Raw genomic sequence first — 26977 nt, forward strand, 5'->3', positions numbered from 1 at the left:
TTTATAAAGTTCAATAAGTATTCCATAGCAGCAGGCCGTCCCCACCAACAATCCTGAGGAACCCACAAGACATGAGAGCTCACAAGCTCCCAGGAAAACATGTGGTTACTAACTAAGATTTACAGATAGTGACATGCAGTAATATGATGTGAATGTAGAGAGAGGGAGGGAGAGATGGGAGCTCAAGATGCCAGTTCCTCAGGTACTCTAAGCCTATAGCAGCATAAGAGCTGGCCTCTATAAGCTTGATCAAAAAGGAACGTTTTAAGTCTACTGTGTAACGATACTACAGTTCTTAAGGCATATGAGGCAACTACATTTGGGTGTTATCACATTCAACATGATATCATCTGTTTATAGTGATAGCAAATATGAATATGAAATGAGAACAGGAGATCTGTGAACCATAAACATAAATACGCATGTGTAATATATATTGCCAGGTGTCCTAAAATGCCTGTTAAACATTTTTCAATGATGCACAAAGTTAAAGAAAAATACATGACTCATTTTACATTCAGTTCAATTCAAAAGATGGGAAATTAAAGTAATCTTCTTGGTTAGTTGTTACTACCACAAAGCAATATCATTTCGATCAAATAATTTTAAGTCATTTGTGATAAGAAAAAATACCATTAAGTATTTTTTGTGGCATATACCTAAAACCCAATAGTTATGTTACACTTGTTTGATTGTTTGTTGTTTTACCGTAAGTGCTAAACTCACCCATTTACTTTGTAGGGCAAAGGTGTTTTCTGTATATTTTGGTATGGAAGTGCATGACCTGTAACAGAAAGATATATTGATAACTAAAGGTCTGTAACTGTTAAGGTTAATGATAATTACAGGTACTATGACTCAGGAATACACTGGTGTTGGGTCCGGCGTCAAGAGCCTACTGTTGATCAACAAGGAAAACCTTACAAGCTCAAAGTGACCTTAACTTGTTCGGTGTTGTTTATCTATTGCATAAAACTAGAGCACAAAAGTGTTTAGCAAATTCTAGCTTTGCATCAAAATAGTAGTTGTGAAAATGTGTAGTTATTTTTATGAAAGAAATAGGCTACTCTTAATTATGTTAACTGCATATATTGATGCCAGTCATAAGAAGTCATGTCAGAACAATGACACTTAGGGCAGAAATTAAGAAAGAAAAAAAACCCTAAAAGCTTGAAAAACATTACTTTAAAATGGTATAGTCAGAGATTTTCATGCAAAAAAGTATGAATAATATGTTCATTAAGGTATTTTTCTTCTTAACATGTTTTAAACTTATACGTTTAAAAAAAAAAAATACGTCTATAGTCACCGCTGCTCAGTCACCACCACAGTCACCACTTAGTAATGCTCATTATCATAAAAAAAAAAAAAATCGTCGACGTAACGGTTTACGTATTGCGTCATGTGTGTGGGCGTGTCACCCGCTGTTGGCAGCAGTAGCACGGCAGGCACGTCGGCTGGCGACAACATGCCTCGTAGACGGACCTAGACGGGTGTCACTAGACAAGTCACCGAGAAGACAGTTTACCAGCTTTAGGGACAGGGTCAACGAAGGAACAAGAGTGGTCTTAACACAAGTTTTTTGACAGTGAAAGATACATTTTTATTGTCCCGCTACGTGAAGGTGTGTGAGTGGGTGTCCGGTTTCCCAGTCTTGAGGGATTGCGATGCCCTCTGACTTTATCTCCCTTTTCAGCGGGGACCTCGACCTGAATCCTCCCAGAGCCTTCTACTCGAAAGGTAAAAAATAACATCTCTTAATATTGTTGTCTTGTTTGGGGTCTCTACTTTCTCGTTAACTTCTGTGTGACTTATCTACCTAACCTACCTGTGTTTGGAGCAAGTTGTGTTCATGTGGTAGCGCTCAGCCCCCTCTCCCCTCTCAGTGTCATTCATCGAGCATATAAACTCCCTCCTGTCACATGCCTGCTGGTAATAGACTAGAGATTCGAGCGTTTTTTTACTTTTGGTTTGGTTTCATGGAAAATGTTAAGGTTTTTTTTCTTCTTATTTGAATTTTGTGTCAAACTCAAGCCCTCAGCAGCAGCATGCACACCGGTCAGACCAGTTTACTTTACTTTCCCCCTGCCTGGTGAAAACAGGACTGTCTATTTTCTGTGGGTTGTTTGAGTAGTAGACCCCCCTCCTCCTCCTCCCCCCCCCCCCCCTGCTCCACAGAGGCACCACACACATACTGTACCCTCTGAGCGCTGCAAGTGTGTCCATCATAAACATCAACATTGTTATCAACACTTTAAGGGAACCTGCAGGCTAAATGGCTAAACTTCATTCATTACAGCAGGTTTGAGTCAGGAAAAAAAAAACGAAAGGTCTGAAAAGTATTACAGCATGCTTTTCCACAGTAAAAGAATATATTTGTAAGACTTCATCAATCATGTTTTCTCCCGAGATATTATACCCGGAAAACACAAAAGTATCTAAGAAAAAACGTTTATTATTTATATACAAGCGTGTATAGCTTATAACTTTGCCCTCTGGCCATGTGCAAAGCTGTTTTATGGCCCATTTTAGTATTTAAGATAGAGAAATAATGCATTAATAGGATGCAAATATCGGTCAGCCAGTTTATTGCTCAGAGTGACAGACCATGTAGTCAGGTCCTCTGTGGTGTTGTGTGTAACACCATTGTACCTAGCTGTTGTAATCCAACAGCTCCAGTGCAAAGGTAAGGGACCATTTCAGAACATTTGTGCAGAGCTCTAATGGTTTCAGCATTATCCAACAAAGCACTACGTTTGCATGCCCATTATGTGCAATTGCACAGTTCAGGTAGATTACTACTGTATACTACTTTATTGTGCCACTGTAATCATGGACATGATAACACATTTCACTGTGAGTTGTGGTTCATATAACAGTCTCAGTGGCAACTGAGACATTATACAACATAAATCCTTTTTTCTAATACTATACAATACTACATGGACTCCTATTATCCTATAGGAATAATTGGGCCGATTCCGCTTTCCGATCCTGTATTTTAGAATGCCCATAAACTCCCCTGCTCACAGCAAGCTGTTTCTGTGTTTCTGTGTATGACCTGCCCCCTCTCTGTAAGGGGGAGTGTGGGAAGCCCAATTGTTATTGAGTCTAACTTTTTATGCTCCTGTTTTAAGTCATGTTAACGTCACAAATATGAGCAACTGTTTTCATTTCAAAGCTTCCAGACTGATGTGAAAGCATACAGACAATAGAAACGCAAAATCCGGAGACACAATGGGCCGTGTTATGAGTTAAAAAACATAGTTGATAACCCGTGAGCTACCACTAACGTTAGCATTTAGCCACTTAGCTTACATCGTATCATAAGAAGACTACCATCATAGATAGGTACATGAAATAGACCATAACATTAATGTCAATGTGAAAAGAACAGTGGAGCTTGAAGAGAGATCTGCTTGTTAAATATGTTTTAAATATGTTGGAGACAGTTGCTCATATTTGAGACATTGACATGATTTAAACCACAGAAATACGATAACAACAGTTGGGCTTTACACCCTTGACATACCATCAGAGAAATGGCTGCTGTGGGAATTGTTATCGGCTGGAAGTCGGACACAGAGGTCAGAATAAACACCAAGCTTTGGGAGTGTCACCCACCAGGGGGAGGTATTATTTCCCTGTTTGACGTCATGAAGGGAAAATCTCCAAACGGCCTGTTTTAGCACACATTTTCTTAAAAGTGGAGCAAGCAAAAGACGGAGCGGACAGACTTTTCTCATAATTTGGGGTTTTTTAAAAGAGACTAGGGTCACACCTTAGTGTTAGAAAACCATGCAAAAGTGCATTTTGAATACTATGTGACCTTGTGACCTTTAATAATAATAATACTTTAAATTGGTATAGAGCCTTTCACAAAGCGTTGTCACAGAGTGCTTTACAAAATATTACCATAACAGTAATAACAGGAATACAATCATAAAAGATGAACACAGAAAAACAGTACTTGTAAATAATTATATCACATAATGACAACCAGATTAAATTTGGTCAAAAGACAATTGGAAAAGGTGAGTCTTAAGTAGCTTTTTAAATACATGAATCCAAAGTTTAAACAAGTTTAATTTGAATGTTTGTTGGTGTTCTTGGTGTGTCACGGCTGCTGAAGAGTGACGCCTGTTCGACTGACATAATGAAATAAAACAGGTGTTTTATTATGTTCTGCTGATTATTGATAGAAGGAAGAAGTGACTAAGTGGGTCTTATACACTAAAAACAGTTGTAAAAAGCTGGTGAACCAATCCTTTACTACTTTAGTTATCCTTTCATTTCACCGTTACACAATAAGGAAACTATCCACTTGAGGAGTTATATCACTTAATTTCTTTAGAAAGTCATTTCAAAAAGGTTTCATTTTTCAAGAACAGTTTTGAATGTTTTATTTCTTGATGCATTCAGTGTGAATTGATTCAACAAAAAATGATGTTGAGACTTGTTCGACCTTGTATACTTACTAGTCACTGTATCGTTTACTTTTGTCAGGATAGTTAACTTGGCTGTGTGTGAATGGAGGAGGCTAGTTTGGCATCTTGTCGACCAGGCCAACTCTCAACCGGTAATCTGTGGGATCGTTCTCTCTGAAGAGATTTATCACACTGATCATTGAGAAGAAATCATCCTCTATTATAGATTTTAAATGGAGAAGCAATCAAATTGTATTATTTCTGCATGGTTATTTTTGGATTAGTTAGTTACTCTGGAACATTGGAATGCTAAATACATGTATGATGCTGGCTGTACAGGGAATTCCCAGGAAAAACAACAGATCCACTCAGGATAGGAATGGCACTTGTACTACCTTGTTGTGGTTTTGAAATGACTCTGGGTTATTGAACGTCATAAAATGTCTTCCCATCAGTTTCACAATGAAGAATGTTATGGGTTTCTCGTAACTTTTATGAAACCAGGTTAACAAAGACCACAGATCTCGAATACTTTTTTTTCCCTCATATTGACACCCACCAAAGGCTGTTCAATCATTAACCCTCTGGCTGCCCTGTGTGTAAACCTGGGCTTAAATAGCACTCTATTAATATTGACTCTGCTGTGTTAAGCAAACTTAGCGGCATGCACTTAGAAAATACTTGATTGCCTTAAAAGCTTGTTGATATCTGATGATGAAAGAAAGAATACTGCAGAAGGAAAACGTCTGAAAAATAAGCTAAAGTACGTTTAGAGTTTGTAACAAGGCTGTCTTATTAGGTCATTCTCTTTTCTGTCATAAACACAAAGATAGTTGGACAATATATTTCCTCTTACTGTTTTATATGAACACTACCACTTGACTCAAAACACAGGTTGAAACAAAATGAGGTGGGTATGTAACTGGCTACTATCTATAACGTTCTTTATGGTGATTTCACTGGGTTTACACACAACAAAGACCTGGTCTTTATACTTCTGAAAGTCAGTTTGATTCAGCTACAAAGCACGTTACTAAATTCTCAGTCATGATGTTGTGGTTTTTCTGAAATTGTTTTTCTTCTTCTTTTGAAGTCAGACGGTGAAGAAATGTGTTTTTCCAGACCCCTAGAATCAAAATGTACAAAAAGCTCACTCAGCCAATTGAAACAGGATGAGACACTAATATGAGCCCAATGAAAATCATGTCACTGTGGTCTGATACTATCTGTCTGAGGATCTTATAGTGTGAGTCTTTGTATAAGTATTAGTAATTAACTTGTTGAGTCCTTGAAGGTCATTCTGTGTCTTTCTTGAACTCAGGCTCCATCTTTGAACTGTGTAACTTGGTGAAGTCTCCAAGCAATCAGGACCCTCTGTCTCTATCGCCTTCATGGTGGTACTAGGTAATGTTTTAAACTGTCTTGACCCAGGGCTGCAAGTCTTCCTTTTAATCAACCCTTTTAGTATCCTATGCTTCAGCTGAACTTTGACTATGGGGAACCTACATCCAGTTTTGGTTCCTGTACCAACAGGATTAACTCCCTGCTCCTGACTTATTGTCTTTCATTGCCAAGGCCGTAGAGAGATGGAATTTGCAGTATAGCACATACACATTTAAGTGTCTCTGAACAACAATGACATTTTCACAAAGCTAAAAAACGCACAGATGGTAAAATAACTCAAACACTCAGTTGATAGCTTTTAACTTCACAGACGAGCATAAAGCAGTTTTAGGTTATCTGGTGTTCCCTCTTTTCTCTGCATGTCCCCTATTGACATCCAATAAAATCACACAATCATGCATGAGTAAATTGTCAGTGACTTATACTTACCGGTAACTAAATGGTGATGAAATGACTTAAGCAATAAGCAAAGAAGTGCAAGTCATTACTTTGATATTGAATCCTGAGTCCTTTATGAACTGATTGAATAAATGAGGAATCCGTCTCAGTTTTCTCTTAATAAACAGTCAAATGTAAAGTCGGTGTTGTTAGAAGTTTAAATACGTGCTTTGTATGTTCAGTTTTGGCGTTACCTGTTTATTCTTCAAGTGTGTCTCGTCAAAAAAACATTGTCACCATGCCATACCTTCTTCTGAATCTCTTTAAATTAATCATTAACACTAACCAAACCTACTTAAAAAAGACCAATCAGGCTCAGGTCACAATATCACCCTCTCTGGTATTTACTGCTCTCTTGTGACTTTGTTGTGGCCGCAGCAAATCAATGTATAAGTGGTTTAACCTGTTAAAGAGTGGCACACTTGTTCAATACTGAATATAATAGTCTATGTAATGACTTTTTTCACAACTGTTTTAGAAGTGGTGTGTTTATGTCATCGCTAGATTTCATTCTAAGCCTACTATTAAATGTTTTTACAATCTTCACACTTCAAAAATATTTCCCAATGCACACAAAAGTTCAGCTCAATAATTTTGTATCCTTACAAAATAATATCAAACATTCATTTGTAAAACTATTCTAAAATGATGTGAAGAATATTAGGAAAACATTATTTATGTAATGTTGATCAAATAAAAATTCCTCTCTCCCCTCTGCCTGTTTGGGCTTGTCCAAAAGAAAACCCAAACACCTCACAGATTACACGGTTAACATAGCTTATCGTTAGTGTGCAGCTACACTTTAAGACACCGTTGTCACTCTCAGACAAAAATGAGAGGGAAAAAACTGGAGAAAGTTCAACAGAACTGGAACATCTTGCTTTTTTGAAGTCACCTGTGAGGCAATGTTTACCTTATCTGTGGTACTTGATGGTCAGTAGGGTTATAATGACAATGGTGAAATGCACAACACGTTCCAGTTTTGGTACTTATCCTGAGAAGGACAACTCTTCTACTAAGCTGCGTACATGACTGGTGAAATTTAATCCATTTCCCTTTACATGCAGCTCTACATTCTTAAAGTAACCCCAGGCTTGCCATATCATATGCTGGCAAGTTTGAATTGTAATCAGTGATCACAACTTCTGCACTTTATCTACCAACCAATTTGCACATTTTAATTGTTGTTCTTAACTTGTTGATTGTAAACTGATTCTTAATCATGTTATATTTATTATGAAGTGCTGCCCTCTTGGCCAGGTTGCCCTTGTAAAAGAGATCTTGACCTCAATGGATTAATTACCTGGTTAAATAAAGGTTAAATAAAAATAAAGTGTACTTTGTGCACTGACCCTGCGAAATAAACTAAATAAAAAGAGCTGATCGAATTCACAATTTAATCATATTCAGAATATAGCCATAAGTGCAAAATAAGAGAAAAAAATTGATAAGGACAACCTACATTTGGAGTAATGTGACTTCCCCAATGCAGTTCAGCAGTTTGTCTAATAATTAATGTGATTTGTAGATGGTGTTGTCTTCAACAGCCAATGAAGAGGAGCTCAATGTTGAAACCCTCTTCCTGGTTTTAAAGGTCACGATACTTGGTACATTTGTATCCAATCACTTTGGGGATGACTTCTCACACTTCTCTATAAAAAGCACAAAGAACATGCGAGATCTCACATCTACCCCTTGTGTTTCTCTCCAGAGATAAATGATTCTGGACTTAGACATTAAATATTGAGTGTGGTGAATCTTGGCTAGCAGCCGTCTTTCCATTGGCAGATAAGAAGCAGCAGTTAAGGTGTCAGGAGCTCATAACAAGGCAAAATTGTGTTACACTCTGCCCAGATAGTTCATGGCTCAAAGCGATTGAAATGAAGTTGAATCCTTTATTTGGGCATATGATCTGCAATTTGCAAATCAGGTCTACACTATCCTGGAGCTTTGTTGTGATGGACCTGAGCTCTGATGCTGCACAGTTGTAGATACAGGCAGGCAGAAAGTTTAGGAGCAGCTTCTCCCTGTGAAATGTGAGTAAAGTTCAGCTGTGGGTGGTGTCTGCTGATCATCAGCACCAGACTCTGTTTTGTAGGAAGGCCCGTTCATCTTCAAATTCTCTTTTGCATCAATGGCTGTAGTCTCGTCTCTTTTAAGGCGTTCACACTCCAGCTCTTTGATTTTTATTGCAACAACTTCAGGACCTTGGACAATAATATTATTTTGTATTAGAGTGGTTTCATATTTTCAAAACTGTTTAGGTAACAGCAACAATACATTTGTATGTTAGACAACTGTACTACTAAATATTTACATCTTGTGTCCATCACGGTTTCAAGCAGGAAGTCGGCGGTTCTGGTGGTTATAATCAGTAGCTGCAAGCAAAGTCAGTGTTCTGTATACAGGTGGGCTGTGACCAAACTGCTTCTCTGCATACATAAGGGTGTGCTTTTGTAAGTTCTCTCTCCAGCTTGAGAGATAGAAAGAGTCAAAATATAAATGCAGTGTGCCATTTCAAATACATTTTGTAATGGTCCTAAATAGCATTGATGAATCATGCAGCCATTGTCGATTTGAAAAAAAGTGGAAATGTGTTTGAATGGAAATAATTACAAATACAAGCATTTGCATGACTGGAAGGTGATCTGCGAAATATATATTTGTGTGTTTGAGATATAAATCAAATTTACCTGGATTACAAGACATCAGCCTCCTCCTCTTCCTCATTCAGTAGCTGAACATCTTGGACAGCAAACACATCATTCCCGAATCAAAAGACAAGTAGAATATTACATCTTACCATTCAATGACAGTATTTTTTTAGATAACGTTACTCCATTAAAACATACCTGTCGCGGTCTGACTGTAAGACTCTGGCAGGGTGGTAGGTTGCATTTGTTGCTGGAGATGATACTGATCGCCTTTTTAGAAAGCTGGAATAAAGTTCGAAGTCATTATGCTGCTTGATACAACTGTGCAGAGTATGTACAGTAACGTTAGTTTCAACACAAGAAACTTTGCATTCGCGCTGCTCAGATAATTAGCAGCCGGAGCTATCGTAACCTGAACCCGGGACAATATGCTGTCTGTATTATCATGCTAAACTTCTGCAGACATGAGCTGACTTGGCTTTCAACCACCCGCTAATGTGTCGACAACTTTTTTCGCCGTGCATCAGTCGAAGTCTGCCCAAATAACTCTGACATAAGGTTAGCATGCGTCGCTAACTCATCATCAGGGGACAGTAATGTTATTCTGACATTCTGGTCGTTATATGACATAGACTGAATGGGGCTGTGTTGAAACAACTGATAACTATGATGCAAAGAAATAAGACAAAGTTCATAACGAGCACATTACTCACCAGTTCAACAGCAGCAGTGCCAGCTCAGTATGGGACTTACAGCCCTCTGTTCTCCGAAGCGCTCTCCAACGTGTAAAAGCCTCTCCAATATTTACTCTAGTCCAGTCTCTTGTTCGGTCACTCTCTCTTTATTCTTTATTTTATTCCTAGCTTCATCCGTCAACGTGCTTTTCCTCTTAGCCTGCATCAAGCAGTACAGAGACGGGCTTACTCCTAATATTTACAGTCTCGGCGAACTCCGAGGACTTGTAAACTAGTGCCGTAAAGCAGTACGTACCTCTCGCGAGATGAGCGCGAGCCGCGGTCAGAAAGTTACATAGTGGAGTATTGAGGCAGCGAGCCGCTGTGCGGACGTTGGAGAGACAACATTCTCCCTGTTCAGAGTGATTACGCTGTTAGACGGACTTACAAGCAAATATTTTAAGGTTGAAAAGTTACATATTGGGGTCTTTTTAAAGGATTAATGTTGTTGTTTGATTATTAAAAAACTTTAAGCTTCAAATGAAAACCAGGTAATGTTTGACTTCTGTTTTCTGAATCTCCCATCACACATTACAGGAAACAGGCTCAGCAGTTAAGACATATTAATTCTGTTTGGACATTCTAAAAAGTGACTACTCAACTCACAGCTAGTTTTCATTAAAAACTGGCCCTATCTGTTGAGGACGAAATTACTCATACTTGCCAGCTAGGAAAAAAACAAATTGGCTCAAAAGTCCTATTGGGACCTTTAAAATCCTGTAGTCTGCATGTAATCCCTGCTGTAACTTCCTACAGAGGAAGGAGTCTATTGGTCTAAAGACAGGGGCTGTGTGTCAAAATAAACAAACTGTAAGTAACATGTTACATGCAAATGCTTTTATATTGGACTCATCAAGAGGTGTTTAAAGGACAGGTAGGCAGAACATAAATATGCCATAAGGACTAATGATGCAGAAGGTTGCTTTTGAAGGTTGAAGAGAGTGAGGAGATAGATTTTAGATCATTGCTCTAATTTTGTCTGGTCTTTTTACTTGTAGAAAGGATGGATGGGTCAACATAACATCAGACTGACAACTTTCATTTCCCATTCCTGACCAACTCTCGATGTTGGGGTTTGGTAAGACCCCGATCATTGCCTAACCTTAACCACATGTTTATTGTCGTAACCATAATGACGAAGTTCCCATGACCTCAATTGCCATCGTAACTCTAAACATCATCCCTTTTGCCTCTGAAACTAACCAGAAATAGGCAATAGAGGTGTTGCATCACAAAAGTGATTTTGAAAGAGTGAATTGGACAAATTTTAACAAATGCTTTTATGTTTTATTTGGCAGACTGCAATCTATTGTTTCTTCAAATCCTAGAGATATGAAATCAATTTGAATGGAAAACAATGAAAAGCAGAACATTCTCTCAGTTGAAAAGTTCAAAAGTTTGACATCTTGGATAAAAAAAAATCTGACTTCTGGTTGTTTTAATGGCTTTCCTTTTCAATCATGGATTTTGTGCATGATTCACATTGAATCATTTGTTCCATTTCTGTCTTTCCATGGAATAGTTAGAGACACTTAATGGCCACGATTCCTTCATGGTATTAAAGACCTGATCCAAATTTAGAAACACTGTTGGTTTTGTAGAGGATGGCACCGTCTTTGTTCCTGACCTCTTACACAACCTGAGGGTCAGAAGGTCTCTTCATGGAGGCTCGTACAGAGAGGCATTTCATGACCTTCAGAAAAGTTGGTACAAGTATTCAAGCAATCCACACTAGAGTCTTCTGGTTGTGGTATCTTAATATCCTGTGTATTCATTTCTGTTTTCTGACTCATCTGCTGCTTCCTTGGCAGACTGGCAGGGGGAATGAAATTGCAGATTTCCCCTGCATCCTGCCATTGTTGGTATCCCTTTTACTGTCTATATTAAAGTGGCGCTGAAAGGTTTGTAGACCGTGGAAGATGTCTGGTTGTGCTTGAGAAATGATTTCAGTCGAAAGAGTAGAGTGCTACCTATATCTTTTCTGTATTTTCTGTGCAAGGTTGAATGATTAAAATGGCCCTATATAATTTAATATATATTTACCCATTCCCAACAGTGTTTGGACAAGCTTTGTAGCACTCAATGATGTGTTATGTATTTATTCATTTACTTGACTTAGCAAGAGGTATCAACAAACACTGTATTTCTTATATTTTTGTGTTGATCCTAAAATATTAATGTGTATGACTTTGGCATCCCACGTGGTTGTTTTAAAAAAGACACTGTTACGGACATGCCCTGCCCCCAAGTGGCCCTAAAACAAATGACTGGAAGCACTGGGGACTGTCTTTAAAAGCTGGCCTAAATGGAAACCAGAATGTGTGTGCTCCATCCACAAGAATCTATATTGCCCATTGTTTTTGCTACTTCTTGTTGTTTGGTAGTTTAGTGCACCGCTGTTGGTGAACACACGATTACATACTTCACAGTTCTTCAACTTTAGGTACACTCTGCTCAAATATTTTTGCCATATAACCTGTCCTTCTTATGATCAGATCAACAAAGATGCAAGCCAGCACCTTGGATTGGATATTTTGTTTGAAAAAATGTTCATCATTAAAAGATAATTAAAAAAAGATGACGAAATCAAATCTGTGTTTGATGTGTTAGAGCTGACGCTAGTATGCCTCTGAAGAAATCCACTTGTGCTCATTGGAAATAAAATCATTGACAAACATTGACGTTGAAAATATAAAGGTTTCACCCATTAACCTGTAGATTAATTACTGTGCACAAGAGGCATAACCAAACTGTAGAGCAGATCATTTATGGATGTTGAAACCTTTTTGTGATTGACCTGTTTCAAGCTCTGGTTTTATGTCAAACTCTGTTTAGAATAGATGAGAGTTGGTCAAACTGCAGGTTTTTTCATGAAACCTTACAAAGTCTCAGTAGCTGCTGAAGGTCTGCTGAGTCCTTGAACCTTGTTCAAAGTTGTCCTCCATAGTTTAATAAACATCAAAGGTCATGTTTGCTTTTTGCAGACGCACACAGGAATCCCCTGCCTCAGGACAAGTCCAGACAAGTTAAGGTTAACAGGATCTCAACGTAATAGCTTTGCATACATTTATGTAAATTATTGCTTTTCCCTATGAGCCCTTTTTCCATTTTGGCAGTCAATGTTTAAATTCCATTCCACTTTTGAAGTCAACATGATTCTACTTCAGAGAATAATAATGATGCTTATAAAACAGATTCCCATTGCAGCAGTAATTGTACAAGCAAAAACGGTATTTTATTGTGTAATGATTGCGTTGTCATGGTGTTTCTCCTTCTGGCCACTCCTTTATCTATCAGAGTTTGGCAAAGAGGAAGTTTCTTTGATGAGTTAAATAAGATGTCATCAACTGAATTACAATGTTCATTTCTCACTGTCTCAGCAAGCCACAACCTGCTTGAACAAACCTTAAACTTGTAACTCTTCTGCTTATACTGTATTTTTTCAGTAGCTTATACATGCATACATCAATTCAACATGCTCTTCAAAGAGAGGTTATTAAAGCATCATTTGAGCATTTTTACCTGGATAACGTGAACAGTCTTAAATAAGTTCTCTGGGGCTGCAGAAAAAAAAAAGTAAAACTGCAGACATGTGTTAGCTCCTCCTAATATATATGTAATATATAGTATATGCATATTGCAGCAGGTTTTAAACTTAAATAAACCTTTCAAGCAGGAGTTACCCCAAAATTGGTTTTATTTTTGGTAAAAACAAAGGTCTGAAAATTCTTTGTAGTTAAGGCGTCAGCAGAATAATGACCCCTTTTTCCAGTCTGCAGTGGTTTCACCTGACTAATCAGAAAATATTCCAAATCCTTATCAAGGCCTAACACCAAATCTTCTTAAGTATTTATAATCAGAAGGCATAAACTCAGTCTTGCCCTGGAAGGTTGGTTTAAAGGACACAATGTCATGATACATCTGAAATTAGAACAAAGTGACTACCCTGTAAGAATAAGCTCTAAAGGTTAGGTCATACTTCTGCTTTTATTTATTAGTGCCCAAAGGCTTTTAGCATACATATCTTGTGTGCGCTTTCTGCCAATTTCCACATAGTCCGTGCGCATCGCAGCAGCGCCACTCCGCACTGCTCTGTTTCAAATACACACCGAGTCTATTTTTGACGGAGCCACTGCAAGCCCTTGTCAAGCTGACCAGAACCGATCAACTCAGACAGGAAGTCAGACAAGGAAACGCGCAGAGAATCCGATCAATTTCAGAAATAAAACACAATATACAGACTCCCGATCACATGTTCTATCACTTTATCAACACTACGTCAAAATCGGTACTGAATTTACAAGCAACATGTTGTTTGCATGTTTTTTTTCTCTTTATTCCCACGTGATCTTGTAGTTCTCCTGTGATCTTGTGAACCCCTGTGTACAGCTGCTCACGTCTGTGTTCAGCTGCCCTCACGCTTCATTTGAATAGCAAGAAGAGACAAAAGTTACCAAATCAGCAGCACCTAACATGTTGTCACTTTAAGTAATGTGATGCAACGTTTTAAAAAGTATTGTGACATCACTGTTGTCGTTTTACCTTGGGAGCAGTTGACATACTTTTCACTGAGATTTATTTTTGAAATTTTAACATCAAAAGACATTTCCTGAATTTAGATATAAATCTTAGGTTTTTGTAGAGTCTTATATGCTTTTGTTTTGGTTATGTGTTACTCATAGATGTCTTTTTATATTTTTTAAGTTTGGCATATTTTGATGTCTTGTAATGCTATGATGGATTGAGAGAAGAGCTCAGCATGAATTGGAAATAAGAACTTTAGTTACCGTATTGCAGATCAATAATATCTTTCAAATTCATTCCTGCTATGATTCTTTTCCCATGTTGGCATAGCAGCTTGGTGATGTTACACTTTCAATGGGTGTATGCGTGTGGTGTTGCTAAAGGCTTTTCCTGTTGCCTCAGCACGGTTTTCCTGTGAGCCGGATAGAAATGCCTGTGTTGACACACCAAAAGTTTTGTTGAACAATTTCATTGTACTGTAAGATGTTGTTGTGTGTTTGTGGTCAGACACACCACTGAATCGGGGATTCAGCAGAAACAAGTCACTCGGTTCCCCTGAACTCTCTGGAATACGTGAATCTTAAAAATGATTAGGGAAGGTAACCCCCAACTACAGCTCTCCTCGCCTTGGAGCGAATTCACAGAAATGCGTGAGTGTATTCCCATGTCTGTATCTATGCCGTGGCATTTTTTGGTGAGTGTGCATGTGTGAGCTTGCGTGTGTGTGTTGTCCTCTGTAAATAGTTTGAATTCCTTCTTTCCGAAGTCACGCTTTCATGTTAAGCTCAGTGTCTTTTCATCTTTTCGAGTCTGCTGTTGAATCCAGAGCCGAAGGTTTAACATTATCTCACTGCGAATGTAACAATCATTTCCACATTTGTATTCCTTCCCGGATAACACGCAACAACACTCACTCCCTCGGCACTGCTAAGAACCACCTTTGTTTTTCAGACTTGAAGCTGGATGGTTTGGCCCTCACAGTAGCCTTGGTGGTCTGTTTTGTAAAGTCAGGATTGTGGTGGGTGTTTGTTGAAAGCGAGTTGTGTAAACTGATGCCTGGAGGTCTTTCCTGGTCACTTCAGGATTAGCTGAAGAAGAAAGAGCTACATGCCACTACCTCTGAGCCTGGTGTTAAGACTAAGGATTCATGTGCTCCAAAGCCAGGCTGACCTTCACTAAAATGACAGTGGACTGATAATCTAAACTTTGTGAATAAGCAGAACTCAAAGATTATAAGGATTTTAGGGAGTACCATAAAAGTCAAAATAAAAAATCTATGCACGCTTTCAAAAGAGAAAAATTAAGTTTCCCTTTTCACTACTTATTCAGGTGGTGGTTGTGGGGGGGAGGGGAGGGGGAGGGGGGGGGGAGGGGGGGGGCTCTTTGGATTGGCCTTATTTAAGTTAGAGACAATGTATAATATCTGTTGTTTCTCCCAGACTTCAACTCCTCATATGTTTTTGTTTTTTGTAAAATTAAATTGTTATTTTGAAACAGCCATGTTTTATTAATACACCCCCCCCCCCCATAGTTAAATTTAGCCAGTGGATTGAGCGTTTCTTGCCATCATAATGTCCCCTTTACTGTTTGTACATAAAGACCAGCACGAGTCAGTCAAGGTAAATGTTTTTGCTCCTGGTCAATGTGATGTCATAAAATCTTCATTCATGTCCAAAAACCAAGGAATTTTTTGATACATTTTAGATTTTTTTGTCATCCTCAGTTCCTGACTAAAACATTCAGACCGTTTTTTCCCCCGAAAAAAGAAATAAACCCCAAATAAAGTGGTTATGATGTGCCTCTGTAACTGCCTCTTACATTTTTTAAGGAAAGTATTTATCAATGGAATCATGCTAACAGGTCCTCTTATGATGGCTGCTCAGTGCAGTAGGCTGAAGAGGTACCTCTGTCTGTATAGGACCTTTGTATGAGTGATGTCTGTAGTCATTCAGGATTTATGAGTGACAGGCTCTGCTGTCAAACACAAAGCTGTGCAACTAGTGATTCCTGATGCCGCTGATATTATGTCATATATTTGTTTAAGTAAATTATGCTCTTTAAGAAGATATGTTTAAAATTAAACATTTCACTTTCTGTAGCCATTATTATCTGTATTGACCTGTAGTCAAAAAATGTAAACCCTTTATGATTATCTCAGGTAAACTGGTTTGAATATGACTCATAACTAGTGACTCTGATGCTGATGCTTCCGTTGCTAGCACAGTATGATACATCTTAATAATGCAACACTAATGTATCACTCATCATGATGCATGAAGCATCCAATAGTACCACCCACTGCCTTGGTCCCTCTTGAATCAGCATGCTCAACATGAATAGTTATAAAGAGAAAAGACATCAAAGGAGACTTGGGTTCAATAGTTGGTCTGTTACCTTTTTTATCACTGCTGTTAAAAGTTAAATGTTGTTATGAGTTTTGGCTTTTCTTGCCTGTGGTATTTCCTTTTCTCCTGTTATTAAAAAAATGGATACTCACCTCAAAAGTAACATCTGCTGGATGTTCTACTTCATCAAACATACATTCACACCGCCTCCCCATCCATTCACACGTACATATTCTGTCATGCCAAATACACCATTCTTGTGCTGCAAGTTTGACCAGCTTGTAAATGAACTCTTAATTGTCACACAAGTTATCAAATGAGTCCGTCTTTCATGACCTTTAGAAAGGTGTTTGTTCAACTTTTTGATGTGGTTTGTGTTTCAGCTGAATGCTGTTGTGATTTGTAGTTCTTATAATAAATCTACCCTGATTGAAATGTAACCAACAGTATCAACTAATAGAATCGTATTTTCAGGATTATTATTTTTGGACATACTTTATGTACAAAGAAGAACATTTGGAAAACATTTCATTAGTCATGTAAATGTTTGGAATACTGTAGCTCCAATAGTTTAGTCACTTAACGCAGCATTTCAGACACAAAGTTAAATCTCTGGCAATAGATACCATACCATGATGCTATAATAGTCAGTGTTTCCCCTAGGTTTACAGCGTTGGGGGGGGGGGGGGGACACGCCAACACAAACACTTGAAGGAATCTTGGTGTCACGGGCCGCCCCCCTAATATAATGGCAGGGGAAACACTGATGGTCTTAAAAGGTATAATGACAAATCAGCCAATATTTTTTTTTAAACATACATTTTAAATCTTTTTATTAGGAGCACATATATTTGATCATGCAGACATAGTTACCAGAGCAGAACATGTTAAAGTGAAATAATAAACTCTTCTAAATGCATATACAGTTCATTGTACATAAACAACGACTAATACAAGTTGAAGACGTTTTGGCTTACTTTCAGCAAAAGTACTAACAGCTGAACCTCTGTGCTGCTGACTACATGAATATGTTCATGAACCCATTGTGAATGAATAACTTTGATATTCAAATAGGACAACAGCTACAATTAGTACTAAGTAGAATTCATTTATCATTCTACAATTTTTGAACTAGATTTTTTTTTATGTATCAAACTGGAGCCGTGTGATATCACAAATTATTTTATCAAGTTAAAAGAGTGTCCTGTATGAGTCTGGCATTGGACTTTATTTTTTTATATAAAAATGCTTATGTTAGGATTATTAGAGTGACAAACACAATAATACGTTTTGATATTGTATTCAGGTGGATTTAGCTTTTACCACAATATTGTAATGCTAGTTGTGTAATATCCTGCATTTACAATACCAGTTCTTCCTTTGTGTCATGCTCTGTTATTTTCGACTTTTCTCACGAGAGACGCAAACGCACAGAAGACTTGTCCCCTGATCTTTGTTGCTATGGAGTCGCCGGCAGCCTTCATGTAGGCTTGGCTGTAGACATTTCAGGGTTGTTGTACATGGTTTGCTGCAGGTGACAGCCCCTTTACTGTTTTTCTTCACTGCTTGGAATCATTTCCAAATGGTCTGACAGGGTGAGCTCATTCTCACCTTCCCACTCACTAATTGTTCAGAGGTCTTCCACAAGGTTCAGTAAATGCATATTGTGTATCTCCAATTGTTTCAACATACAGTAGGTTATTGGATTGCTTCATTTCTGCTTGACAGGATTCCAGATGACAATACCACCAACCTGTTGAGCAAGTTGAAGTACAGAAAAGGGTCTGGGAGCACAGTAAACAAGGCACAGAGAGGCAGAGAGGTAGGTGGAGTGGAGGAGGGGGACAGAAGGGGAGTTAAGTCAGTCACTCAGCCAAAAAAACCAGTGCCACGCCCCAGGTGCCAGGGCTAGTAAGAGCAAGCAGCAGGAATGTGAGGGAAATGAATGAGAGTGTAAGTCCTGCCATTCACATGGTGAGTGCTGTCTTTTTGTACCTTTAGCATACACTTCTTACCATATAAACATATCACAAAGCATGGTGAGGGTATGACGAAGGAAAGATGTTACGCTTGGCTCAGGCATATTAAACTGTGTGAAGATTTCTGATATATAACTTTGAGTGTATGTGGTGTGTTATCTTTTCTTCTGTTTACATTGAAAGTGGGTGGCAAATATTTGTAGTATTGATAGTTTAAGCCGACCTGATCAGACTTGTGCTCTTTGTCTGTTAGTGTGAATATTTTTTGGCTGCCAGTAATCTGTTATTAGGATGATCACAAGCAGACACACAATGAAAGATTTTCCTAAGGGGGTCTGCACAACACAACTGCAGTCTGCAAATCCAAACATCACGTGGTGGGCAACTCAGTACAGTTTATCTCCCAGCTAAAAACAAAGCTGATCCTTTTATTTCTTAAATGTTTTTCTCCTGTGTGAAAGACACAGTGTTTTTTTTTGTCCTGTGTAAATAAGGAACAGTTCCCTGTCTGCTCAAGAGGAAACAAATCTGCAGCAATATAATATTTCTTTTCACTCTTTAAAGGCCCTAGTGGACTCTGGAAACACTTTGAACAGGCCAGCTAGTGATTTTGAGTCTGCCGCTCTGAGAGAAGAGTACATATTTTCTGTCTGTGCGGTTGGCAATCTGTTTACTGGAAGGGTTGCTCACCAAGAGCACATGTTGCTGCATGTGCAGTCAGCCAACGAGCCCCGAGTAGACTGTAGAGTTAAAGTGTAAATGCAGGGGCAGAGAAAGTGTTTTTGTGGAGGAGGTTGGGGGGCGTTGTGTGCATGTGCACGCATGAGTGTCTGTGATTTTGTTTGGAGAACTCAGCAAATAAGCAGCAAAACCACACTAGAATCCTGTGTGTATGTGTGGTTCATTGTGAGTTATATGAGTTTGCTGAGTCCAGATTTAAGCTCCCTTTCTGGGAACCAGCATTCCCTGCTCTTCTAAAGCGAGCTGTAAGAGACCGGAGGGCTATGGGAATGAAGAGGCATGGGCTGGTTTCAGTATGTCCCAGGTTTGTCTATTGTACACAGCGAGTGGTAACAATGGGAGGGTTAAGTATCTGATATACACACCAAACCCTGGGACTCAGCTGCAAGTAATTAAAGCTGGCAGTTGGCAGAGAAGAGAGTCAGGCGACTGTAATGGCTGCTCGAAGTTCATACCATAATATTTTGATGATGAATCAGGCTGCTAGTTAAAGTGGTGTCATGCTGTTGACCCAAGGCTTTCTACTTTCACCACGTCCTGTCGGCCATGAGGGAGGCAGAGAGAGGATGGAAAACGTCTGATGCCTGTTTGTAATGAGATCTGTTGTTTAGTTTGCATGCTGTCTTTTGATTTTACCTCAAAAGTTCAGCTAAATGGTTAATCAGCACCTAAATGTGTCAACAAATGTCTTGTTTTGTCCAAAGAACTTGTCCAAAACCTTTATTTAAATTAAATCCGATATAAAACAATCTACTTATTGTTGTAGTGCATGGAAACGCCTCCATCTTTACACTTAAGAGTTTGTTTGAAGGGTTGGGGTCCTGAAGAAGCTTTGTTAAGGCTGATGGATTACTTCAAGTGATTGAGTCACCCTCATCTTATCTTATTCTGGCTGCAGCCAACATCAACCACTAGTGATGTAACACACACAGATCCCAAACTGAACTTTTGAGTTGCATTGTGGGTAATGTAGGCACAAGCTTCTGATCAAAAAGAAGAATCATCTTAATATATTCCTGCTTGTACTTATTTCTCCTCTTAGGGTTGAGACCTCTCAAACAATGTTTTGTATGTATTAAATTATTGCCAACACCATGGAAAGGGCAGGCCACAGAGTGACATGATTCTTGTGTATGTGCAGCCAGCAGCAGACTGTGGCAGAGATACACCTGTTGGAATGAGGCTGGAATCCCTGTGCATTGTTCACGAAGGGATCGGTCTGTTTCGTTGTTATTTATTTGATGTTTATCAGATTCGTTGCCAATCAGGACGAAGATTCGCTCCTACCATTGTGTAAGAGTTTTGATGTGAACTGCTTTGAGATATGTGCCACTGCTGTTACAAAATGAAAGTTTTATCATTAGAGAAAAAGTATTTCCAAGGGACACATCACACAAAACATCAAATCAGTGGGTGAGCTGACATGTTAATCAAGAGTCTTATTTTACCAATCAAATCTGTTCAGTTCCTCTCGCCACCTAATCCTTCTATTCACTTGCTCACCCTTTCTCTCTCAACAGAATCAGCCTATGATCTTCTTCCTGGAAAGCTACAGTTATCCTCCACTCGACAGAGCCTGAAAGTCATGAGTCAAAAGAGTGGTGGAGAGGCCGGGCCTCCCCCTTCAGCAGCTGTAGCTTCAGGTAGGATCCTGCTCCTTATGCAGTATCTTTACTTCTACTCTGCGAGCAGGACTGATCATGTTCCATCCCTGACAGTAAAAGCAACAGTGCTCTGGGGATGCATGTCAGGTCCAATAAATTATCTAATGTAACTGTTAATTATATCAGTTATAAGTTAGGGTTTTGATTTGTCCTAATTCTATTTTTTTTCCCTATTCTCCTATTTAATTTTCTTTAAGTCTTATTTACAATAAAAGCACATTCTGTCATCAGATACGTTGTCTTATCATGATTACAATTTCCAAATTTCTCTAAAAAAAATCCTGCACTCCCCAAAGTCATAAGGCCTTGTGGTCAAAAATGCACCTATACGATCATTTCTGGGGGGCTTTCACACCTTAGTGCAGAAAAGATGCTTGGGTAAGCAAAAATAGGAAATGTCAGATACATTTTGAAGAGGTTTGAGCACATTCTTTAGTGAATTTAAACACTGATGTGAGGCAGAAGGAGCTATTTAAAACGTTTTTTTTAAGCAGCTTTGGAGGAAAATAACAGGATTGCATTAGCAACACATTCTGCAGGAGATTCAAGAGGTGTACGGTGTTAAATCATCCATCTTTGTTGGTGCCATCTTAACAGTTTTACCATTTGGTATACATAAACTGCAGATTATCACCTTGTTTTTAAAGTAGAGATATGTTACTTTTTTGGTAAGGCTATCTTTTTGGTATTGGCGAGAGAAGCAGGTCATTATCATTTATCGAAGTCAGCAAACTGTGTACCAGATCTGTACCTGTGGTTAAACAAACAACTAAATTAGTCAGGGAAGCCTGTCAGATAAGCAGCCTGCAGCTCTGTGAGACTCCTACATCAATCTCTTCAAATAAAAAAAAATAGCAAGCAAGTTATGTCATTGGAGTTAGGTAAACCAAAAAATGGCTGCTAACTGTAGCTGCTGATGGACTGTGAAAAATGTGGTCGAGGGAGTGGTTGTTGTTAACACAGGCAGTATTGATGAGACGTTTCTGTCTCTTGCAGAAACAAAGTTTGTAAATGTAGTTTTATGTAATAGATTATATAAGAGTCCTCTGTGTTTTACTAAAGTAATTTTGTCAGACAGAATATCAAATAGGTTTATGGTTTTAAGGGTTCAGATTACCCAATAATGGCGAAAGTGCCCAACAAAGCCTATTATGTCACAGTGTTGCATACTCAGCACAAAATCCTTTACTGTTTTAGAAGGGATTTTTTTTTTTATTATTGTTAAGAGAGTAAGGAGGCTTGGAGTGGCTCAAATCTCATTGTTTGACCGCTCTACACCTCCAGCAGTGTTGCATAAGCTTGCTAACTTATAAACACTTCAGCAACTTTCTGATTTTTTGTTTTAGGGGAAATAAATACAACCATGATTATTGTGCTTGATGTATGGTCAGATGGGAAAAATTCAATTTTGGTTTGAAAATTTAGATGTACCACTATTTGACTGCAATTAATGAAATCATCTCTTTCAGCAGTATATGAAAATAGTTACACATTTCACTGAAATAAGCAGTGACTTTGCCCTGTCTTATAAACACATTACAAAACATGTGAATGTGTTTTTCTTATAGGAAAGGGTACCAAGATAAAATCTCCTAAATAATTAAAAGAAAATATGAACTGTTAAGATCAGTGATAGTCAAGTGGATGTCATTCACGTTTTCAAAGCTAAAGAAAGAAAGACAATTTTAAAATACATATAACAGCAACTAATGGAGGCATCTTTGACTTTAGGACTGTGCTTGCTGATTTGCTCTGCTCCTTATTTAAGTGTCACAGCTTTAAATTGAATTTCAGTTAATCCAGAAGTTTGTTCCCTCTGAACTACAATGCTTCAGTACAGCCACTCACAGGTGAAGTATGTTACACTTTACATGGAACTGTAAGCTTTATGAAGACTACCAAGTATGTAACCTGGCTCATAATTCTTTGTAGTTTCAGGGAGATGCTTTATTACAGACACAATAACTTCCTTTTTAAATGCAATGTTTCGCAGAAAAAGAGCCACCTCAGACTTGTTTTTGTTTTATTTGCAGCAACAATTATATTACTGAATTAAAGTCTTTGATGACATTTCTGTGGGGATGAAATAAAAGAGGGGAAACACCCATCACTTAACATTTTTAATGGTCACATAGAATTTGTTAACAGATTTTAGGTTTTATCCCTTTTTTTTCTCTTCATGTTTATAAAAAAAGAAAGAATTACCTCCATATTTTTTTGTGCCTCTCTTTCTTTTGGACTGTGTGTTTTCAAACCAATGAGTCAATGAACGATCCAGAAGTCAACATCAGTCTAACTACTTTTGACGATCTGCAGCTTAACCAGACTTTTCCCCACTTTTCATCTAGTTCTTTTAACTATGTGAATGTTTTGAAGTTACAGCGTATGTCAGCATGCCGGAGCAACATTTTCTGAGAAACAAAATACCCTGTGTTTTTCCTATTGATTATTCAAATCTGACATTTTTTAACTGTTCAGCTCTTATTGCTCATTCGCTGTCTATTTTTATATTCCAGGAAGTTCCCTCTGAAGCAGGGAGTGTCTGCATATAAAATGGTCTGCAGTTCTCTGCTTCATAGGTCAGAAGCTTGTTTTTTTTGTCTCTGTGGCTACGCTCAGTCCCAACCAAATGAACTTATGTAGCAAAAAGAAAAAAAAGGAAATTGAATATTAAAAGCTCCAATAATTGGCATGCATTACATTTTTGCATTTAACTGTTTTAAACTTCCCTCCCTGTTTCATCATTTTCACAAAGTTTCAAAGACTTTGTCAGGTTAACATAAACACAGTACTTGATCAATTCTAAACATTTTTACATGTTCATTTATTAAACAAAATATTTAATTTTTTTATTTTTTGGATGGGTGACTGCTTCTTTGGCCCCTATTTAAAGACACATATACTGCTCTTTGCACACTGTACATCTACAAATCCTCAGAAACATCATTCACCAGAGACACCAACATCCAATAAAAGGGGGAAATTTTAATTGGATGAACAAAGCAAAATAATGGATAAAATATAAAACAATAATAAAAGCAAAACGAGAAAAAAAAAATCTTCAACAAATTTTGCTGCTTAAATGGGACTGCTAGCCAACACTGGTTGGGATGCCTTTATTCACTGTCTTATTACTTGCACTGTAGATGCCATGTCCTCTTCTATGACCATGGAGGGTCCCCGCAGTGCTTTTCCCACCTCTTCCAGCTCCATCATTCATTCCAGTACATCAGCCAGTGACCAGAACCTGGCACACTGCGGCAATGTCGACCCAGACGACATCAGGAGTAGCAGAGCTGGGCTGGAGGTTGTCGGAGCAGAAAGTGGGAATGGTAACGGCAGCAGCGGAGGTAACTGCAAGGGAAGCAGCGAGATTACTCCATCTAAGCGCCGCACTGTACTGAACATCTCTCCACCTCCACAAGACCTGTTTGATGACAGCCAGATGTCCTGCCAGGGTGAAGCGTCCTTAGACTCCGAGCAGAGTAACAGCATCTGGATGGATGACTCTCTCTCCAACTTCAGCATCATGAGCACCGTCTCTTACAACGACAATACAGAGGTGCCCCGAAAGTCTCGCAAGCGTACACCTCGCCAGAGGCCTGGTCCTAAGTCTGTGCCTACAGGGGAAGGCAGCATGGACATGTTTGATGCAGACAGTGCTAAAGCGCCACACTTTGTCCTCTCACAGCTGGGACCTGACACCAAGACTGGACAAAAAGGAAGGTTTGTGTAACCCTCAAATTCAGTTAATTTAAAATACCATAACAATTGACATGTAATATTCAAAAGGCCACTCTGCTTATCCTAAAGTGGTCAAATGAGGCCATTGTTTTGTACATATTGGTGAAGAGCATAGACTGTATAAGATCTGAACATAGTCTCAGAGACTTTCTGAAGAAGAGTTTTGAAGCCAAACGATGGTGGTTTCCATATTAGAAATGCTGTCACAAACTAAATTTTGGTCAACCTAGTTAGAGACAAAGAGGTAGAGCTGAGGCGGGGCTTAAGCCTGCTAGCAAACAGATCCAACGCGGCCGCGTGTCTCCAGATCAGCCATGTCCCCAGCAATGCAAAATCTTAGCCTAAATATAATCAAAGAAAAATAATCAGTCTCCGTATAGTGTGTACCAATAGACAACACCCTAGGCTGGTGGACACTTTAGAGATCCATTTGTTTATGGAAAAACTATTTTCAAAAAATAGTAATTTTACTCTTTATTTCAAAATAAATGCCATACATGGTTCAAGTGCCTCAAAGGTGAGGAGTCTTTGTTGACTTATTTATTGTAAAAATAATTATCATAGAATTAAGAGCATCACTGTGAGTTCTAATAAATTGTTTATGGAGAAAATAAGCATCAGGTAAAGTGATAATACATAATAATGATATGTTTCATCCCAAAGATATTCCCTCATTTGGTGTTTTGTTGACAGTGGAGGAGTGAGAACATTGATCAGAAGTCTTTGGTTTCTGTTTAGTCACAATCAGATCAGAGGAGTCTGCAAAAGTAAACCCAAAGCTTCTGAATACAATCATTTACATTCAGCAGTCGATAGCTCTGAAGCTTTTACATTTTATCTCTAAAATGTCTCCTGTCGTTGGTTCAAGGTTAACTTTTCAAGCAGGCTATGTTACCATTGTATTAAAGGTCCTCCTGCTCTTATCTCAAACAGCACTCAACCTAAATGTCACAAAAGCTGTTTTTAGGAAACGACACATTGTATAACAGATGGAAATCTTCAACAAACTATTCTGGCTCTAAATTTCCCACCATACGTTAACTGAAGAAGAGCGGTAAGATCAGAGGGGAGGGAGGGGCAGGATACTGAAGTGCAAACAATGGTCAGCCACAGTGAATCACAGAGTCACTCATACAGTAAGACCTAGGATAAGCAGAGCAGATTAAATAAACAGACAACTCGGAGCGCTTTAAGAGCTGCAGATGGACCGTGCCTGGTTAATGGAGAGCCTGGTTAACTCTGCATTGCTCAGATCATCATGGGGTATTTGGTGGGGTCTGAATGAATGAGGACGGGGTCATTTTGAATATATGAAAGAGCCCGCTATATTGCATGAACTAAAATGAAAATTGAGATGAAATGTCAAAATTTGAATGATCTGCTGTTGTCTCCATTGCAGCTCTGATGATCCTCAGACAACCAAACAGAAAGGAGGAACTCTTTTGATTCAGCACCCACAGAAGTGTGAGGGGAAGGAGCTGAAGATCCTTGTCCAGCCTGAGACTCAACACCGAGCCCGCTATCTGACAGAAGGCAGCCGAGGATCTGTGAAGGACCGCACACAGCAGAGCTTCCCAACCGTGAAGGTACCTTTTACACCCCGACACAACCTATGCTACATTGTTTTCTTACTGAAGGTTATATCAGTGATTAGGTTATTGCCAGAGGCTTTGAAGGGTTCAAGGTGAAACAGTGAAGATTAATGTGTGAGGAAGAGGAAGTGTTTTTAATGCAGAGTCCAAAACTGTGACAAATTAAGTCAATTGTAATGACCACCAATTTCCTTTGTACACTAAATATGTTAACATCTCCTCTATTTGATGGTCTTCATGACTTAAAAAGGTTTGACCTAAGTCAGCAGCCCCTCTTCATCATCGGCATTGAAGAACTTCTTCATTCTCTGAGGTTTCCCTCACTTCAAATGTTGTTGAAATTCAGCTACAATCTCTCTGAAACATTCAACACTTTAAACCAGTGGTTCCCAAACTTTTTCTGTGGTTTTCAAAGGCCCCACGCCCACCCCGTACAATACACATAAACATATATCGATTACTGCTGCAGACCATACATGAACTCAGCACAAATCAGTGTTGTAATCAAGTCACCAAACCTGTAGTCCGAGTCCAGTCTTCAGTCCCCAGTGCTCAAGTCCGAGCAAGATGGGCTCCAGCTCTCCACTTTAGCACATTAATGTGTTTATTTAAGTTAAATGCGTCTTAGTTAAGCTTTAACTCTCTATTATCTAATTCTCTAGATTGCACAAGTAGGAGGAATGGAAATGTGCTGATAAACAAGCTTAGACTAAATTGAGGAAGGCGCTGCA

General features: G+C 38.7%; 1 protein-coding gene across 5 annotated transcripts in view; it reads left to right on the forward strand.

The window, feature by feature from the left end:
* The first annotated feature begins 1451 nt into the window (after positions 1-1451).
* The window catches only part of nfat5b (nuclear factor of activated T cells 5b), a 38039-nt gene continuing 12513 nt past the window's right edge, over positions 1452-26977 (forward strand). For 2 of the 5 annotated variants that reach the window (XM_061038233.1, XM_061038242.1), the window contains exons 1-4: positions 1452-1740; positions 20767-20889; positions 24057-24636; positions 26054-26240. In XM_061038233.1, coding sequence (XP_060894216.1) covers positions 1668-1740; positions 20767-20889; positions 24057-24636; positions 26054-26240 — 963 coding nt within the window. In that variant the 5' untranslated portion in view covers positions 1452-1667. Of the gene's footprint in view, positions 1741-18254; positions 18349-20766; positions 23490-24056; positions 24637-26053; positions 26241-26977 lie in introns of all 5 variants that reach the window. The other 3 variants (XM_061038259.1, XM_061038250.1, XM_061038268.1) reach the window with 3 other exon arrangements.

Source organism: Labrus mixtus, chromosome 1, assembly GCF_963584025.1.
Source record: "Labrus mixtus chromosome 1, fLabMix1.1, whole genome shotgun sequence".
NCBI lineage: Eukaryota > Metazoa > Chordata > Actinopteri > Labriformes > Labridae > Labrus > Labrus mixtus.